The sequence below is a fragment of the Brienomyrus brachyistius genome, chromosome 10 (genome assembly GCF_023856365.1).
Source record: "Brienomyrus brachyistius isolate T26 chromosome 10, BBRACH_0.4, whole genome shotgun sequence".
NCBI classification, from domain to species: domain Eukaryota; kingdom Metazoa; phylum Chordata; class Actinopteri; order Osteoglossiformes; family Mormyridae; genus Brienomyrus; species Brienomyrus brachyistius.
In genome coordinates, this window is record NC_064542.1 from 11,265,196 (window position 1) to 11,285,455 (window position 20,260).

At 44.2% G+C, this 20,260-nt stretch overlaps 1 protein-coding gene across 4 annotated transcripts; it reads right to left on the reverse strand.

Annotated features, from left to right (window-relative positions):
- Positions 1 to 274: 274 nt before the first annotated feature.
- On the reverse strand, positions 275 to 15,116 carry tnk1 (tyrosine kinase, non-receptor, 1). Of its 4 annotated transcripts, none has more exons than XM_049027446.1 (14): positions 14,986 to 15,116; positions 12,423 to 12,604; positions 11,847 to 11,917; positions 10,712 to 10,894; positions 10,429 to 10,581; positions 9,064 to 9,338; positions 8,809 to 8,935; positions 8,524 to 8,670; positions 8,160 to 8,254; positions 7,578 to 7,808; positions 7,105 to 7,178; positions 6,542 to 7,005; positions 5,783 to 5,878; positions 275 to 1,419 (listed from the first exon to the last, which is right to left on the reverse strand). In XM_049027446.1, exons 2-14 carry the CDS (start codon positions 12,583 to 12,585, stop codon positions 1,213 to 1,215), a joined length of 2,286 nt encoding a protein of 761 aa, XP_048883403.1. In that variant the 5' UTR covers positions 12,586 to 12,604; positions 14,986 to 15,116; the 3' UTR covers positions 275 to 1,212. The 4 variants fall into 4 exon arrangements, with proteins under 4 accessions (XP_048883403.1, XP_048883399.1, XP_048883400.1 ...); XM_049027442.1 differs by having other exon boundaries at positions 14,843 to 15,116; XM_049027443.1 differs by having other exon boundaries at positions 7,620 to 7,808; positions 14,843 to 15,115.
- Between the last annotated feature and the right edge of the window lie 5,144 nt (positions 15,117 to 20,260).

A 20,260-nucleotide genomic window follows, 5' to 3' on the forward strand; every position in this document is an offset into this window, starting at 1 on the left:
CTTGCAACAGAAAAGGAGGGAGAAATGAGAGAATTGGGCGTGTGTGCGTGCATGCTTGCAAGAGGGGGCGGGGGGGGATGGTTGAACAACCAGAGACTTCCAAACAAAAGGTATGCAAGTAATGTGAAACGAGTGGTAGTTAGCAGCCTCCCCCACCCGTGACGTGTAGCTTCTCACCCAGGCTATCAGTAGAATCTGGTTTTGGGGGGTTAGGGTGGGGCAGGAAGTGCCAGAAGCACTGCCACAATTCACAATGCAAAGGCACTGAAAGCAATTTAAGTCTTCTGAGCATTTTTATTGCTTTTTCTCTATACACAGTTGAAAAAGACGACAGGATTTACAAAGCATTCAGATACGGTAAAGCCTAGCCTGCTTTCAAAGAAGGGTGGTGCGCTTGGAAAAACAGTCATACTTGGACAATGGTGACACGCACTCCCAGGAAAAAGCATCAGCTTGGCATGTATCCATGTGGCATGAACGCAAAAGGCTCCTCCTCCGCCTTTTGTTCCTGCGCCACCCACTTCTCGCACAGCCAGGATTTGTCCACCAGGAGTTTCTATCTAGCGACCCTTCCTCGGCATTCCAGCCTGCGGAAGTTCTCTCCCCCCACTTATGACCACGAACATGCCTGTTGTCGCCATGGGAACTGGATGGCACTGACTTTGGTTCCAAAGTGCAGACTGCCTCTGCCACAACCGGCCGTGTGACCACAGCCATAAAACGGCTCGTCATAGACCGAGGATACAGCAGGAGCACCTGGAGGAGAGAGACGGCCACACCGAGGGGAGGCTAGGATTTGTGCATAGACAGGCTATGCACAAAAAAAAAAAGTTTACAGTTACAAAGGAAATTATTTAAAAGGTGCTACATAAATAGTTTCATGGGACGACTGTAAACATTTAGAGACCTAAAGGCAAACAGAATGTTCAACATTTCTGAGCCGTGATACGAAGTAAAATACAAATCTGGCAACGTCCCATGACATTCACCATGGAAACTCTGACACCCCGGGGGGCTGAGAGACAGCCACGCCCTTTCCTCACAAACACGGCGAGTGGAACTCGAGCCCCAGAAGACACGGATCTGAGGCTGGGAGCCCTTTTCTGGGGGTGTCCCTGTCAGCCTGTGAACCTCCTCGCCTTCCTCTCTCGCTCTGGCTCATCCTTCTTCAGACCTCCTGTCTTCAACGCTGTCAGTGGCCCCACAAATGCCTCAGCTCCTGTCAAATTCCCAGTCCCTCCGGGGAGACCTGTCGACGCCTCCGCGGCCTCCTCCAGCGCTGCCCGTTCCTCCTCCTCCTGCTACTCCTGCCAACTTCAGCACATAGCGACTGGCCTGCTGCAGGTCCCATTGGTAGCGAGTGAGGATGTTGACACAGTCGTCTCGGGAGCACAGATTCATGAAGTAGAGCTGCTCAACCTGGGACAGGACGAGAGGCGAGGCAGTGAAACAGATGGACTGGGACGGAGCAAACTCCATCCGAACAGAACACCATAGTAACGCTTCTCATAAACCCACCGAGATTACAGAATACAGCAATCCCTCAATTACACTACTTCAGTTTACATGCTTACCATAATGGGCCTTTAGTTTTGCTAATGGAATTTTCTGAACCATTTCCTCGATGTGTTTTTCAGCCGAATAACCTACTACAACTACTATGAAGGATTACTACAGCCACATAGCCGAATGCAGCAATGAGGGGGTCAAGCAAACTATCACAGTATAGTTGCCATGGAAATCGCCTGTCATTTTGTCAAGGGTATGGCTGCATGCACTCACAGCTCACTTACTGTTTGATGGTTTCACTGTCAAATTTGATGAAACAGACACATGGTTTTAAAAATGAAAAAATCTGTCTGAACTTTCATGAGGCTTTGCCCGTGCAAAATCTGAAGTTTTGACAATATTTGTGGCCACTAAAAACTTTAAGTATCTTAATTACCTCCAACACAGCAGCCACCTAAATTTGCTCGACATCATAGGTCTATTCCTTGGGACCTCTTAAGATATAAAAGTGTTTATACCCGGTGATAAGATCATCACATCAAGCATTATTAGGAAAAACATTTTTTTTTTTGCAGCGCCCCTCAGTGGTCAAGTGACATAACTATTTTTGCACATCCTCAGAAAGTGCTCCGGAGTCCATACACCGAGTTTGTTGTCAGAACATCAAAGCACTGCTGAGATATGCCCTCCCTTCCCATTTGGTGGCTTTACCACCCATTTCTGTTTGAAAATCAAAAATCCATCTATTAACTTTTGTTACACTTGGTCCATCCATCCATCCATATTCCAAACTGCTTATCCTACTGGGTCGCGGGGGGTCCGGAGCTTGTCCAAAGCAATGGGCATGAGGCAGGGAACAACCCAGCATGGGGGGCCAGCCCATCGCAGGGCACACTCACACACCATTCACTCACACATGCACTCCTATGGGCAATTTAGCAAGTCCAATTAGCCTCAGCATGTTTTTGGACTGGGGGGGGGGAACCGGAGTACCCGGAGGAAACCCCACGACGACATGGGGAGAACATGTAAACTCCGCACACATGTGACCCAGGCGGAGACTCGAACCCGGGTCCCAGAGGTGTGAGGCAACAGTGCTAACCACTGCACCACCATCCGCCCCCCCAAATTTTATCAAAGTCCATTAAGGGTTCTACAGGCTGCCATAAAGTATCATAGCAGAAAGTAAAATACTGAAAAATTCTAACTATTACAGTAGGTGCTCGCACATTCGGTACTTGTTCCCTAATAATTAGTAGGATCAGGAATGAGTTTAGTACAAGTACAAGTTTGACAACGTGATGAGAGACCAAACGTATTCTGAGGAACTAGACCTGACGTTCTCAGCCAGAGACACCATTTCTATCTGGAAAGGACTTCAACAGATCACTAAAGACAAACTGCAAACCCCCCTCCCCCCAGTCCATTAACAACTTCCGTACAGCCTTAAGAGCTGGTTTTTAGTTCAAATGAAGGCAGCCGTGCCACGGCGTCTGACGCTGTGTCAGACCATCTTAAATCCTGAATGCTCTAACTTTTAGTGCCAATGTGCCAGGTGACTGCGTACTTTGACACCAGGCCAGGGGGTGGTGCTGTAGAGCAAAGCTACTCAAAAAACAAAAAAAACAAACAAAAAGTCACATTTATTATGTCCGGAATGGATATTATAAGGAGGGATTTCACTAATGCAAACTGTGCACTATGTACTTGTAGTACATAAGGCAGGGTTAAATTAAGGAAAACATATCCATAAACAAATAAAACAACATACAAAAATAAAAACAACTAAACGAGAACCATAAATACTGCTTCCGAAACCCAATGAAATAAAATAAAAACGTCAAATACCCCATTAACGTTATTAAATACAATTTAGCTAAATTAATGATTTATTCATTTTTGTCTTTCTGCAGCAATGCACAAAGTCCTACAACTTCGTCCATCCCTAGAAATAAATTACTAAAACCTAAAGTAAAATATAACAACTAAATTAGATCTCCAGCCAGTCAGCTAGCCATTTTCTGTAACTGCTTATGCTATTCAGGGTTATGAGAGGTAATTCCGGTATTTCCAAACTTTCAGTCAACCATTCTTCAAATCCACTAACCATTTTGTCATTGTGATCCAAGAGGGTAGAAAAGATGTTCATATACAGTTTGGTCTGACTTCCTGCTACTTCTCCCCCTGGGGAATGAACAATCGAGGTTTGCTACGTGGCCTCACGCAGGGCACCTCTACACTGCATGCAAGGGCAGCACCATAACTAAAACGTCACAATCGGCAGGTTGCCACATGCACGTGAAATAAAAACCAGCCCTAACAAGTTCTACTGTAAATTTTGAAAAACAAGGAGGACAGAACTGCTACCATCCCCCTGAGCCATCAGCTCCAGACCACAGGCACCATCACCTTTCCCCTCGCCCCTATGTGGGGGACCCAGGACATCTTTGACTGATGTGCAATGGCCTTTATCAGCCATTCCCCTCCCCCAACTCAAAATGGCTCTCACTATTCAGGAGAGAGATAGTACCAGGCTGTTCAAGAGACAGAACCCTCAAAAGGCAGCTGAGCCGGACTCTTGACGCTTTTCCACTGGCAAACAGGAACCGGGTTTTGAGAGCAACAGTGAGCTAAAACCAAAGAGATGCTTATTTACTGTTCACAAGTTGAACATCATGATTTACTATGTGCTAATTTCTGCAAGCACGTCTGTGAGAATTGCTGTGCTGTTTGCCTCAAACGCTAGTGGAAGTAGCATTCGTTTGTGTAAGTCAGCATTATGAATTGATTACGTTCAGCCATTCTATAGTACTTTTTGCAAGTAGGTGGTTAGAAATTAAGTTCCGACTTATCGGGAATGCATCAATACGTCGCGATGTGCGATACTACTAAACCTTGCATAGACACAGATCACTGGGTCTCTCGTTTCAGAGAATTTCAACCAATCAGATGGTGGTGACAAAACAGTTTGGTTTAGACAAGCTTTCCGCCCTGTTAGAAAGCAGGACCATGCCAGCCTGGGCTTGGGTGGGGTGTAGTTTGCGTGATTTACAGTGGAAAACCATCTCTTTGTGGTAGTGGAAAAGCGTCATCTATCTCTCCGCAACCTTCAAACGACGCTGACCATCTATGCCCAGTCTTTTCATTTTCAACAACTCACTGCAGACCAGCTATATGCCAGCCTGCTTCAAATCCTTCACAATCATTCCTGTTCCCAAGAAGCCAAGGATCACTGGACTTAATGGACACTATCACACCAGAGTTTCAAGTTCCTTATGCTAAACCAGAAACCACCTCAGCAGGTTCCTTCTGATAAAGAGGATCAGTGGTCCTACTTTAAGCCCCACCTGAATGTCTGAGCTCCTCACCCTATTCCCAAGGCTGAGTCCGGACTCTGTGAAGGAAGCTAATTTCAGCTGCTCGTATTCGCCATCTTGGTCTTTAAGTCACTATCCAAAGTTCATGACCGTGAGTTGGAGCGCAGACTGATCAGTAAATCAAAATCTACGCCTTCTGATTCAGCTACCATCACCAGGACAGACCCTAACAAGCTACGCATAACTGCCAACACTGCGCCGATCCGCATGTCCATCCCCTGCTCTATTCTTCCCTCACTTGCAAACAAGACCCCGAGATACTTTAACTCCTTAATTTTGTCCATCCCCCCTGCCCATCTAATCATCTACTCTTACACCAAACATATTATCCCCCCAGCCCATCCAACAAACCTGTTGTTACATTGTATAGCATTAAGCACATAATTTTATTTCTGTATATAATTTATACATTATCTATTTTTATACTACTCCATGCCTGTGATCGGAAGGAATGCCAGTCGCAGAGTGATGCCACCCTCAATTGTTCCAAGGTCTACCTGACCCCCTACCTCCCAAAAATGTAGTATAAAAATGTACTAATAACAGGGGGGGGGGTGTAGCTAGAAATTCTGGGCCCCTTATCTAATGTTTTGCCCAGAAGGGGGGGGTTAGCCCATGGTAGACTATGCCGTAATTGCGTAGAAACACAAAAACAGGAAGTACATCAGAAGTAAAGATCAGTAAAACATTTGTCTTTTGTAACTTAAGACAATGAACCCTGGGCCAGTCCAGTCCAAGCAAGAAAATACCCCGTCCCCAGAGATGGGGCTGACATAATAATAATAATGATATTTTTTAAATCTACAAGCTGTGATTTCACGTTATTGCTTCAGCAAAAACTATTATGAGTGTCAGTCAGCTAGGTTATGCAGGGGTTAATGGCTGCCTGCTCTCACCTTCAGCTGCTGCTCCGCCTTTACTGGATTCCAGTCGTTCTGGCGCAGCGCGTTAGCCACCTCCTCATAGGTCACACCGTGCACCGCCTCCTGCAACTGGTATACCAATCATACAGCACGTTACTCAAAGAGCAATGTATCCACCAATCACAGTCACTGGGTGTAATGCCTTCCTGAAGTAATTCTTCAGAGAGCAATTCACCTAACCCACTGCAAGAACTGCATCCTAAGTTTTAACACCAGGGGAGGGCAAAACTTTATTAGCATTTTAATAACACTGTGTACAGACATATTGGCTGCTTCAGTAAGCCAATCATGTCACAATAAGTGTAAAGTCATCTGTCCATACTCATAATGGAAACTGACTTGTCTCTAAATTTGAGGTTAGTCTTCCAGTTTAACTGTACTGGTTATTTCTTGGGATCGTCCACCTGTTCATGCACAGACAAACGTGTCCATAGCAAGATTTGTCTGTGATGAAAAACTAGGTAGGCTATGTTTTTAAATACTACTTTGATCACAGTGCCCTTTAGAATTTGTAATGGTGTTGACCTCTGGTCATGTCACATTTTTGTGTACCGGTTTAACTTGTATTTGTCAGTGAACAATACCAATACGATCGTTTTAAAGCTTTACATTTTCTGGTATTTGAAGCAGAATACCAGAGGTTGAACCAGCATCCTAAATACTAACATGACAAATATGTTGCTAACATAAATGACAGCATATTGTAATCATCACTGAACATGGGGACCTCACCTGGGCCATCACAGTAGACCTAGCTGGTTGCTCCCTCTCGTCCAGCCGTGAGGTGGACTGGCACATGTGACTCGTCTTGACCGCACTACTGGTGCTCGTGGGCTGCTGCTGCAGTTGTGGTTGTTGCTGTAGCGGTTGTGGTAGCTGCTGCAGTTGTGGTTGTTGCTGTAGCGGTTGTGGTAGCTGATGCAGTTGTGGTTGTTGCTGTAGCGGTTGTGGTAGCTGCTGCGGTTGTGGTTGCAGCCACGGCCCAGGGCCTTGATTCCCATTGGGCTTCCGATTGTTGACTTGGTTCCTTGGCCGTAGGCAGTTGGGGAGCGGAGGGCGTGGGGGAGGCGTGATGTTGGCGTCACTGAACCGCCGGGGGTCCAACATGGACTGGAGCGAAGGTTTGGAAGAAGCTGGGACCCGGGGGTTGTCAGCCGGTGAGAAGCTCAGCACCGTCTCCAAACTTTTCGAGAGGCCTTGGGGGAGAGAGAAAACCAGCAGCGTTCATGAACCTGGGAAGGTGGGGGGCTGTGGGTTTATCAGCCACGATGCACAACAGTCTCCCAAGTCCTCACCTGCCAGTCTTTGTAAGTTGGACTTCTCCTTGCCTCGGTCCTTAGATGCCCCAGCACTGAGACAGTTTGAAGACCTGCAGAGGTCAATGGTCACACATAAACAAGAGAGGCAGCCATTCTAGCCTAGTAGTAGAATTAACTCAACACTCAAAAGTGAGTGTTACAAAGTGAAATTAAGACTTAGAGTATAGGTAAGGGTTAACCTGCTTTTTGATCCCATTATTTTTTAATTGTATTCTACTTGTGGAATTTTAAGCAACCTCATTCAAAATTAAAGCTTTAATAGCGTATCGATTTACTACTGCGAATCGCTTGGCTGGCACTATGTGCGCAGTTACAGAAAATTAAACAACCTTCTGACCAATCAGATTTGAGAATACAACAGTGCACTGTATAATGGTATTTAAATTACAACTCAGTAAATCAGTAAAGTAAACAGGAACAAAAGGAAAATCGCACATGCTGAATGGTGCCTGTAGATACTACAGCCAATCAGTACCGGAAGGGAAACGAACCCATTCAGGCGATCTGGGGAAGCCCAGCTCTTCTCTGGTTTGACGTCTCCATGACCCTTGTGCTGCAGACCACCCTTCAGAGGAGCAGAGATCAAGGTGGGCCCTGTGACCAGCATGGTCACGCTTGGCAAGAACCAGCCCACACTCAATGTCTTTTGGTTTTGCCCTTTCCACTCGTGGAGCTCCACTCTGCATGGAAAATTGGGGGGGGGGCGAGAGAATGTCAGTCACAAAGATCAGAGGGGCCTACAAAATTCCACCAAAGCTCTAAAAAACAAATGAAGTAAGAATGAAGGCAACATCCAGTGGTACCATCTTCCTTGTTCTGATTTTTAAGGCCATGTAGAAAACCATCTACCAGATTGCAATTCCTATTTGTAGGGTGAAAGCTTTACAATGTTTCCATCCTCCAGTTGACCCACATTCATCGGTAGGCTTTACATTCCAAAGATCATAAGCGGTTGAGGCGAACATTCAGATTAGGGTGTGCAATCGAATTTTCACTGGAATGCGACTGATCATTTCCTACAGCTTCCTCACCCGTGATCTATGAGTGTCACCAGGTCATTGGTCTGCAGAGCCAACTTCCTGGGCTCGGCGAAGTCTTTCACAGCGCGCACCTCCCTCGGCTGAGCCTGGAAACGCGGGAAGCAAAGCAAAAAGCATGTGAAACGGAGAGAGGGTGTGCAGGAAGCTTCTCCCCGGAATGAGGAACACGCTGGGCAAAACACCAGTACGATTTAGGATGGAGATACAACATTGCTGTCATCTGACTCAGTCACATGGGAGATTAAGCAGATAAAAATGCCAGAAGCCACAATGTCACTTCAGAGCACAATAGCCGTCATTCATGACCTCGGTGAACCACACAGGCTAACATGGAGGAAAGGTAACTCTGACATACCTCAGTCACCAGCACACTGACTTGAGAGAAGGTAGGCCGGTCAGCGGGATTGCAAGCCCAGCACTTGCGCATGACAGAGTACAGTTCCTGGGGACAGTCTTGAGGTCTCTCCAAGCGTTCCCCCTCTCGCTCTACGCGCCACAGTATCTGAGGGGAGAAGGAATGCCAAGAATCTTATTGGCTCATCGATACCATAGATACCAGGTTCGGGAAATCACGCCGAGCATGGCGGGGTGAAGATAAACAGAGACGTCCCTGCCGAGATCCACAATCAAATATACATACCTGCCGGCCTGTCAGACCAAACCAGGGCTCCTCACAGTAGGTGAACATCTCCCATATCGTGACTCCAAACATCCACACGTCCGAGGAATGAGTGAAGTAGCCTGTTCGTAAACTCTCTGGGGCACACCTGCGAGGGGGGGTGGGGCAGGATCACATGGTCATGTTACTGAGTGCGAGTGTGACTGACGAATGGTAGAGGTTTAGCAAGCAGACACACATCCAGAGATCCTGGTTGGGCCAGTTCCCGCAGCTCACCAGGCGAACGGGATGCGCCGGTGGGCGTTCATGAGGTAGTGGTCGTTCTCGGAGAGGACGCGCATGAGGCCGAAGTCACCGATCTTGACGAGCTCACGGCTGGCCAAGAGCACGTTGCGGGCCGCCAGGTCACGGTGGATGAAGTGCCGGCTCTCCAGGTACTCCATGCCCGAAGCAATCTGCGTTGCAAACAGCCACAGGCGCGACAACGGGAACTCGTTCCGCCGCAGCCGCAGTGTGTCGTACAGTGCGCCCAGTGGGGCCAGCTCTGTCACCTGTGCAAATCACGCAAGAGGTGCACAATTACCAGTCAATAATCATCAGACAGATACAAGCAAAGGACATGCCATAATCTCAGAGATCCTAGAGTTTTGTCATGCAACTTAAAGAGGTCACATAACATCTAGCAGACACATCATCCAAAGAGATGCATTTTTTTTTTTGGAATGAGACAGTCTTTGGAGCAATTAGGGGCTAAGGACTTTGCAAAAGGGCCCAAAGGCGACATCATTCTGCAGACCCTGGGATCTGAACCAACAACCTTCTTACAACCACCCCTATAGACCACTGAATCAATATCATTTTTAGCTTTCTTTAAACCTGATGCTAACAACCTGAGTCGTGAGGGAAAACACTTAGCTGTAGCAACTATCTTCCATAACCAGTTAACCATTACGAGCTTGTGGTGACTAGACAGTCTAGATAGATTCCACACACTATTAAAAAAAAAAGCACAGAAAATGCCTCATTGGCGTAGCTGACAGTGTGTAAGTCTCAGACTGAAGGTTGTGAGTTCAAGCCTCTCTCATGGGGCAGGTTCATTTTTAATGAGGGTGATGTGTGGCTCTGCTGGCTGGGACTCTGTGCCCATGAGCAGAAGGTTATGGGTTTTAATATCATGTTTGGCAGAGTGATTTCACCTTTGGGGCCCTGAGCAAGGCCTTTAACCCGAAATTACTACAGGAACTGGCTGACCCTATTTTCTCAATTGTATTTGCTTTGGATACAAGGTTCTGCTAAATAAATGCTAAGAACTTCATGAAGTACACATTATGTCCTAGAGTTGTACTGAAGTTCAGTCATTAAGATCCATCCATCCATCCCTCCCCACTTGCCCTATGCAGGTGAGTGTGGGTCTGGAGCCTATGTACGCAAGGCAGGGAACCACCCAGGATGGGGTGTCAACTGTCATTAAAGATGTATGGTATAATAATGTTTTATGAAGGTCATTCTGGAAGGCTCCGTTTGAAGACTGTTAATGGTCAATTCGAGAGAACAATGAGGTGGTCATGGAAAGCTTGGAAAAATGACGACAGGGCAAACTATGTTGAGAAATGACTGAAGAGGAAGGAGATGGGGCCTCACCATCTTCAGGGGATGCGTGAGGACCACGCCATACAGACGGATGAGGTTGGGATGGTCCAGGGTCTGCATGATGGTCACCTCCTGCATAAAGTCATTCAGGGTGTCCGCCTGCTCGGATGGGCCAGTTTTCAAGGATTTCACTGCCACGGGTAGCTGGGGAAGTAGAGGGAGTAACAAGGGAGAGAGCAGAGAGAAGAGTCAAAGAGTCAGTCATTAGTCAAATGCAGTTGTACAAATAAGACACTGGCAGAGCACTTTACGGTACTGACACTCCAGCACTCACAATGTGGCCAGTGGGCGTCTGCCACCTGCCCTTCCTCACGACACCAAAGGAGCCAGACCCCAGTTTTTCAGCCAGCATCAACTCGCTGTCCTGAATCAGGCAGGTGAAGGACTTCGTCATTCTGGCGCCCTGTGCTGCCCCACTCCTGTCTCCACCGGGGTCTGCGCCAGGACCAGCAAACACCTGTTAGAACACAGACAGAAAATGACCGTGCTTGTTAACAAGGGCTCGGTCGCTAAGGTTACTGGAATTAACCCAACCAAAAGAAGAAGAGGAAATAAAAAAACTGGCCAAGGTTAGGTTTTATTTTGATAGCAAATAAAGAAAATTCATGGCATTATCTTTAGCGGTTTTTGAGATATAACTATTGGAGGCCCCGGACACGGCGAGTGGGAATCTCACTTTTATTAAATTATAGGATTTAGCTACAAATCTACTGATAAACAGGTTTTTCAAAGTTCATTATGATTAGACCCGTTTAGGGTGAGTTTTCTGTAGATAGAATTGAGGGTGAAATTTAAATTTTCTATACTTTAAAGATAAAATGGATAATTTCGGGTGGTTATTGAAAGAAAGGACAAGACATAGGTTCTCAAAAATAGTAAGAAACATCCTTAAATGTCACATTTCTGGACAAAGAAGGTTTCAATGTGATGCAATTTGGGACAGTTTTTACACTTTCCTCCAGTCAGTGCGCATGCCTGCCGGTACCTAATAAACCTAAAGACATTTGCAAATTAAGTCTGACCAGATGGCTTGTATTAACAATGTTAGGTGTGTGACATTTTAGAGGAACATAGTAACTTTTAAGCTAAGTACAGTGGATCTGCTACATCTGTCCAAAAGAAACCTTTAAGAAATGGCACCACTGAAGAGGAAATGGGGACTTTTTGAACCAACAAACTGGGCGACAGTGTTTCTGAGCTCACAGATCTATGCCAGAGTCAGCTGACCGGAATGAGACTCCCTGGGGGGAAATGGGAGTCTCACGGGAAAACCATGAAGTTTGGCGGATTTTACAGACACGTCACTGAGTTGTCAGCGCTACAGAAACCAGCCCTAAGAGGAATGGAATCTGGTATGCGAGAGGATTATCGCGAGCGGCGAACTGTGTGAGGAAGCAACAGTCCTGTACCTTGGGTAACCATGACCGCAGACGATTGCTAGTCTTGTAGCGTTTGACAGCTTCCCATAATCTTCTCTGCCCTATGAAAAGAGACACAAGTCAGGCAAACATGTGGTATATTAAAGACTCTCTCTGGAGACCTATCTGTAAACAGTTCACAATATTCACAGCACTGTCACACTTAATATCCAAAGTGCTAAACTAGACACAACATGCTGATATATTAATAAGGACCAAACCAGAAATCACAGATTGAAAACATGTTCTAAACCTTTTAAGATTTAAGAAATTTACAAACAATAGGAGGCCATTCGGCCCATGAAGGTTATTTGGGGAGAACTCAACTAATAGCTCAGAGTTGTTAAAATCTTATATAGCTCTGATTTAAAGGAACCCACGGTTTTAGCTTGCACTACGCTACACGGTGTGTAAATAAGTGCTTTCTCAAATCCATTTTAAAATGTTCTCCCGCTAATTTCCACAAATTCTAGTATTTAAACTAATTTTGAAGTAGCGATTTGGCTGAACAGCAAGACAGCTAGACATGTACACACACCCACACACACCACACAGAGGCAGACTGACCAGGCTTCCCAATGCCAATCTGTTCGAGGTCTGCGTCCTTGACGTAGGCAAAGTGCTCTATCCTGGTGATGTTGAGGCCATCTCGCACACGCACATAATACTGCTCCAGTTGCACTTCGGCCAGGAGCTGGTAGAGCCACTGTGTGTCTTGGTCCATCCGCATGACACTGTTGGATCCCAAGCTGTTCGGAGCCGAGGCCGAGAAGAAACGGGAGGGCAGCCATTTAACCCAAGTGTGAGAGGAGATCTCACTGTTCCACAGCTTTGTTCACACGTTTCCCCAGAACACCCTCATTCTAGAGATTTTATATGAAAATGGGTGGTTTCCACGCGATATATATCATTAGATGCTACTTCTATTGTTGGAGCAGAAATATTAGAGGTAGAAGCCTACAGGCAAACACCCCAAACTCAACATAATGACCCACAGCAAAGGCGTAAAGATTGTGTCATAGGGTGTACTCGATGTTTACGCTCAAGTCCGTTTACGGTGTTTACTCTCTGATCCGCTCTGCCTGCTCCCCAGGGATGAAATCATTCAGAGATCAATATGACATGAAGTCACGATGCACGTTTGGTTTTTTTTTTTTTAATTCAGAAACTCCTGTGACCTCATAGGTTTAACACAATGAGCATAAACAGCATGTGACGCGGATAGCAGAATTGCACGCACATTGCTCCATCGTACTTGTCTACCCTCGTTTTAGTACGTAGATCAATTTCTAGTCACTTTCTAGGTCCAATTCATTATTATTATTAGCACTTGAGTGGTAATAATTTAATAATTTGACTAGAATAAACCGAACCTATAAAGGGACACCCAAACCCACACCGATGCAACATGTACAGCGCTATTATAGTATCGCCTATCGATATCCGTCAACCGATAGTCAAAGGTGCCAGGTCATTTTAATGCACTTCATTCCTTATATAACTAAAATCAAATGTAAGTTACCCTGCATACCTAAATAAAATCAGCAGGGAAGCAAATCCAGAATATTCCACTGACTCATACATGTCTAGAATATCCATGTAAAGTCTGGGTGTGTATTGCAGTCCAATAAATCTTATATAGTGTACAAAAGCTGATAACGTCTTGCTGTGTTTAAATATAAACGTTGGTTAGCCAACTAGAAGCCATGCTGTCATGAATTAGGCTGGAAGATCAGTAACAACGGCCTAAACATGCCCGTATCGCGTGTCCAGAACCTGTGTTTGGGTCAAAGACGCTATATAATATGGTTTATATTACAATTATAAATTCTTAAAGTTTTAAAAACTACAGTTGATAGATTAATTGCGTTTTATATATTTTCAATACTATGATTGATATTCCTTTACAATAATACCTGTGACTGTGCTACAAAATATTTTTAATATCATCCATGATGTTCTACACTATCGACGAATCTCTATATAACGATATATTATAGGCCTATTATTGGGAAATGGATACATTTTCGGGTCACAGTTCATAGAAGTAAGTAGGCCTATTTTACACACTGGAAGAACTCGAAACTCGACCTGATTAAAGATTAGGTGGCTGTTTTTAGAACATGCACCTGAAGAATATGCATCCGATAGCCGGATATGGGAAAAGCCCTTCAATGAATCATTTTAAATTCTTTACTGGCAATTATTTAAACTAATCGTATAACAGATCGTGTGAAATGATACTGCCTTAATGCATTTATTAATTGTTATACACGCCTCGTCGTTTAATCGCTCGAATTGAGGTATTTTACTGACTGGAAACGCATAACAAAGATAATCCACCCGAAAATCTTTAGTACATTTTACTCCAGAGCACTGCGCTCTTGTTTATATGTACCTACTGTTTCAATAACGTGGGGCTCTAAGTTCTTACATACCATCGACATAAATACTCTTATCATTAATGTCAAATACTTACCCTTAGTAAAAACGCCCGACGCCCGCTTCCGGCGAACTCACGTTTGAAACGACGAACTTTACACTTAATCCAGGTATCGATTAGTATTATATTCCCGTACAATTAATAAAGGCATCTGTCCATATTTTATATATTCCAAAGCTTACGTCAGTAAATGAACCACCTATCTCCCTTTTTTCTTGATCCCATTTTTTTCCTACGGTATTAATCCACTTGTTCTGTGAATATGATTTATATTACTTTTCCCAGTTCTGTGTCGTCGTTTCCACCGATCGTTAAATTGTTTAACTTCTGGGGACTACCAGTGAAGAATAATCTCCGCCTTCCTTTTCCTCCTCCCCCAGGACTTACCTGAACTCTTATCAGGACATTCAGGTGTGCAGTATATTGTGATCTTTCACACAAATGAAATACTCTTACTTTTTCTAATAGCGACAATGGATTTCTTATGTATCACACATTTATATATAAATGCACAATAAGATTTTATCTGTCAATCTGTTCTTACGTTTTCTTCCACAGGTGAAAAACGCCCGTAGCCAATCGCCATCTTTTTCTTTTTGTTTCGTCGGCGAGGTCGACAGATCGCATGGCCAATCCTCTCTCTTAGACCACAAAATGAAACTTAAATAAATAAATAAATAAATATACCCTGGGATTCCAGCTGGGCACCACACAAGATGTCTGCTTAACAGTTGTAAATAAACTGATTACACTGGCACAGAGCATAATGTTAAGTATACTGCTCTGCTTTCAAAAGAGACGGGGTTGTGTCTCGGTGATTAACAGAAAATAAGCGTCCCTGATTGGCTCCTATGCCCTATTAAATTTACAGTCATACATTGTACAACCTGGGAAAACGCACTGCTTTTTGTAAATGATGTAACATAAATGGGAAAATACGGGTGTGGATATACTTCATGATTCACAACTATCTTAAAAGACTTACGATCAGGAAGGTGTTTTTCTTTTGCAAAACAATGTATTAGTGGTAGGAATTGGGAGATTCATGTTGTATTGATATTTGTTTGCCGATTCGATATGTACCGCGATTTGTGAATTTGTCCGTGGAAAAGCATTTCAGGCCTATATTTTTGGCTGTAGGTACACGTACGTTTTCGTCCTGTGCCGTTCGATCACATCATTTTCAGTTAGGAACGCACTGCAATGAATGGAATGAATACATTTCCGACAGGAAAGAAACCCAAATCCACGTGTAGATGTGCCTCAGACAAAACATCCTGCTAATTGTGGACGTGAGCTGGTTATGGCCATCGTTGGAGAGTTTAAAGACCCTGTCACCTCACTTAAATCAATTATTTCATCTCGATTTCACAATAAAATACACAAACAGAAAGAGAGAGAGTAGTTTATAAGACTGGAACTGCCTGTGATCTCTGTTATGCCGAACTCGGGTGATATTTTGCGGGGAAACACATCTAACATGTTAACCCATTTGAGAATATCAGACCAGAGCAAGGCAAACTATACAGCTGTCTAGGGCCGGATCAGCACAGGAGATCCCAGACAAAATTATCTAAAAAAAACAAACCAAGTATATAGAGGGCTGGGCGGAATCTCTGCACGTCTTCCGCAAGCTGACAGAACATGTCTGACACCTGCGAATGATGCGCAAATTCTCGGTAATCTGTCACGGGCAGCGGTAAAATTAACGGGTAAAAAGTTTTACAGCTAGCGACCTGCAGTGACTAGTCTACAGGATTACCATAATACCGCCCAAGCCTGGCCGCAGATTTTCCTTTTAAAGGGTGGCTCGGGAAAACTCATTAATATTCCCGAGAAGCGCTACGTGAGTCATTATACTTGTGTACACTCGTAAGAGCAGTCTTATTATTGAATAGCCAAACCCAGTACAAGTGGATAGCTAATTTGGCTACGGTGATAAGATGGGGTACGTTTCAATTTAAGGACTGAACATGTACGTGCTGAAACACTACAGAGCACTAATTAATGAAGTAATGCTATTATACACAATCTACCTTACAGTCAAAGTTTTAACAGCAAAAATCAGCCAGTATGTGTCGATGGAAGCCTGTTCACCGACAAAACAGGTAGTGCTCCTCTTATTAATTGCGTGGCTGACAATCTCCATCCTTGTCCCTCCTAAAAGGTGTTTAGTGGTGTTGAGGTGAGGGCTCTGGGTGGGTCAGTCAAGTCCTTCTACACCAGACTCACCCAACCACATCTTTATGGACCTCACATTGAGCACTGGGGCACAGTCATACTGGGACAGAAAGGGCCTTCCCCAAACTGTTCCCATAAAGTTGGAAGCATAAAATTGCCTAATATCTTTGTGTACTGAAGCATTAAGAGCGCTCGTCATTGAAACTAAGGGGTCTAGCCCATTCCCTGAGAAACAACCCCATACCATTATCTACCAAACTTCACAGTTGGTAAAATGCAGTCAGACAGGTAACGTTCTCCTGGCATCTGCCAAACCCAGAGTCATCCATCAGACTGACAGACAGACAGAAGTGTGATTGATCATTCCATGGAACATGTTTTCTCTGCTCCAGAGTCCAGTAGCAGCGTGCTTTACACCACTCCATCTGACGCTTGGCATTGCGCTTAGTGATGTGAGCCTTGCAGACAGTTCGGCCATGGAAGCCCTTTCCACGAAGGCCCTGGTATACAGTTTTTGTGTTGGAGTCAATTGCAGAGGAAATTTGGAACTTTCACACACTATGCTGACTTTCTACCATTGCTAAATGTTCCACTTTGCAAAGATACTACTTACAGTTGACAGTGGAATATCTAGCAGGGAAGACATTTCACAAGCTGACTTACTGCAAAGGTGGCATCCTATGGCAGCACCACACATAAATCCACTGAGCTCCTCAGAATGACCTGTTTCTTTCACAAATGTTAGTTAACCTGACTGCATGGCCAGGTGCCTGATTTTATACACCTGTGGCAATGAGTCTGAATGAAACACCTGAATTCAATGATTAAGAGGTGTGTCCCAAAACTTCTGTCCATACAGTGTATTTTATCACTAAAAATTCACCTTCTTTTGAGAGCAATGGCATAGATTGAGAAAAAAAAGTCTGATTATGGAAACAGTGGAACGAAACACCCCTGCAACACAGATATAATTTGTTTTGTTTTCATTTTGCTAGGTGGTGTTGGCCCCTGCAAAGGTAGGTCCAGTCCCGTTTATCACTAAACATATGCACACCAGTGGTCTCAGGAGCCCCCTTTATGTGAGATGTTGTGCCCTGTAGAGCAAAAAAATATGATGAAGTGTTTTAATGGAGGCCTTTCTAGTGAAGACAGTGCCCTCTGTGCTATCTGTACATGACTAAATATCCCAAAGGGCACCCTTTCCAGTAGAGAATGGGATGCAGTGGAGCCAAGGGCACTCCTAAGCGGCGAGGAAACATGAAGAAGTGCCCAGATAAGTGTAGACAGAATGGGATGCAGTGCTATACAGGGTATTCGTCCATGTGTGAGAATGGATGCCTCTCCAGTGGAAAAAAATGTGATGTGAAATGGGCACAGCCCTGGTACAGTTTTGTTCCCTGAAATACAAACGACAGTAATGTACCCCCTATGGTACAAAAATGTTACGTCCATTTCTGCAGATTAAATTACACTAAAAGGTACATTTACCTACAGGTAAGGTGCAACAAGCAGACTCTTAAGGGTACAGCCCCAGTGACAAAGGTACAAACTACACACATCAAGCTATAGGCGCCCTTTTTATTTGAGTTCACCATTGCATATACGACCAATATTTCTAGCAGAGATCACATGATTTAGTCCATTATAATTTATGTTATGCGATTTTCAAATTTATTTTTGTTGTGCAAATGAACGTCTCTTGGGTTTTGTTATTCAGACACAACGAACATACATTGCCTTATACTTGGAATGCACCTCTTCCTAATTGAGTTTGCAGTTTTTATAATGAAAAAATTTAAACAAATTCTGTTTCCCTTCTGTTCCAAAATTGCGCCTAATCGTGAATCTAAGGACGTAGCTTATGAGCCTATGAATATGAATTAGCTACTGACTGCTGCTAGCCAAGACATCAAGTTTTGAATGTCAAACTCAAAACTGTTATTCCCGCATTCGACCTTTTCAGTCCAACAGGTCGGACCACATTTTTTTCCCTCATTTGAAAACACTGCGCAAGCAGTGTAGCTCTCCCATTGTTTCACACTTCCCGGTACAATGTTTTTGTAAACAGATTATTACTCATGTCTTGTCTGGCTGGTACAGCGACCACAGACTGCTTTCGTTCAAGGCTATTACAATAAGGAACTGTACAGCACGGGACATTTCTCGTAAAAAACAACCAAACTACTGAAGTCCCAAAAACAAAACTCATATTGCAGTAAACTGAAAAGAAGTTTAATCCGTTTTTCGATGCAGTTTAATATCCAGCCATTTTCTGTAACCGCTTATCCTATTGAGGGTTGCAGGGGTTCCGGAGGGTGTCCTGGGGGCTACAGGTGGGAGGCTGGGAATAACCCATAGGATGGGGCACAATCCCATCGCAGCGCACACTCACACAAGCGCACTTACAGACGATTCGGCACCTTCCTTTAACCTCCAGCATGGTTTCGGATGTAAGGGGAAAACCCTTAAAGATATGGGGCGAACATGCAAACTCCACAAACATGTTGCCACGGTGGAGACTCAAATCCCAGAGGTTTGAGGCAACAGGGCTAATCAGTGAGCTACCATGCCGCATGCGGTGAAACATTAGTTATTATAATGCAATGCGATATATACATTACCTTACCTAGACGGCAAGTAGGGGGAGGCATAAAAAGAATATCTCCGCAGGGATCAATCAAAACGTATCTATTATTATTATCACTACTATTATTATTATTAAGGGTCCAAAGCACGTAGTGCTTTATTGTTCTTCTTAGGATTTTTCTCTTTTATTATTGTTTTTATTATTGTTTATTTGGTAGCCTGTCGCGCTACATGAATACTAGCCTCCTTCCACCAGTCTCACCATGAGCTGATTGGGGCAGGTGTTACTTTCTGACCTCTAACTTAACCAGGAGAGAAGTGCAGGTGTGAGATCTGTATTATCTTCTGAAATACATTGAAAGCACTAATTCTTTCTGCAATATCCTATTATTTGTTCTGCTGCCTTCCTTTTCCACTTTACTTGTGACGTAACAGTATTATATTGTATTGTGTCATCTAATTATTGTGAATAACAATAATTATTTTTTCTGACGCATTCGTTTTCTCCCAGTACCACGAGTTCAGGGGAATTATATTATTAAATTATATTACAGACATACGCTCCAGGGTATGGATGGGTGAGGCGAGTGATTTTCTTTTTGATTCTATTTGATCCAATACTAATGTTGGTATCACGTATCCCGATCTTGATATTCAGTGCCAGCTCCAGCGTAACAGTAAAATTTGCTGACGAGCGGATCAATCATTCCATTTCCCTATTCACTAGTGTCTGGGCCCCTGAAAATCTTCTTCTGTTTGGTAGTAGATCTTGTCCAGTTCCCTATAATAATGTCCATCCGTCCATTTTCTGTACTTGCTTGTTCCATTCAGGGTCTTGAGAGTCTGGGGCCTACAGGCATTATGTAGGGAATAACCCAGAAACTGGCGCCAGCCCACCGCAGGGCACACGCACCATCCACACCTTGGTGGAGGCTGAAGTCCCAGTCCCAAAGATGTGAGGCAACAGAGCTAACCACTGTGTCACCAAGCTGCTCACCAATAATAATATAAATACTTAAATTACCATCTAATTTTTTACATATTATAATGTTGGAATTGATTCTCATAATGAATCATTCAGGTTAAAAGAATTGATACCTCAGTATTGATCTGTAAGTCCTTCACTGTATGGATGGACAGATGGATACTTCATTGATCCCCATGGGGAAATCCTGTTTTTTGCCTCCCCCAACAT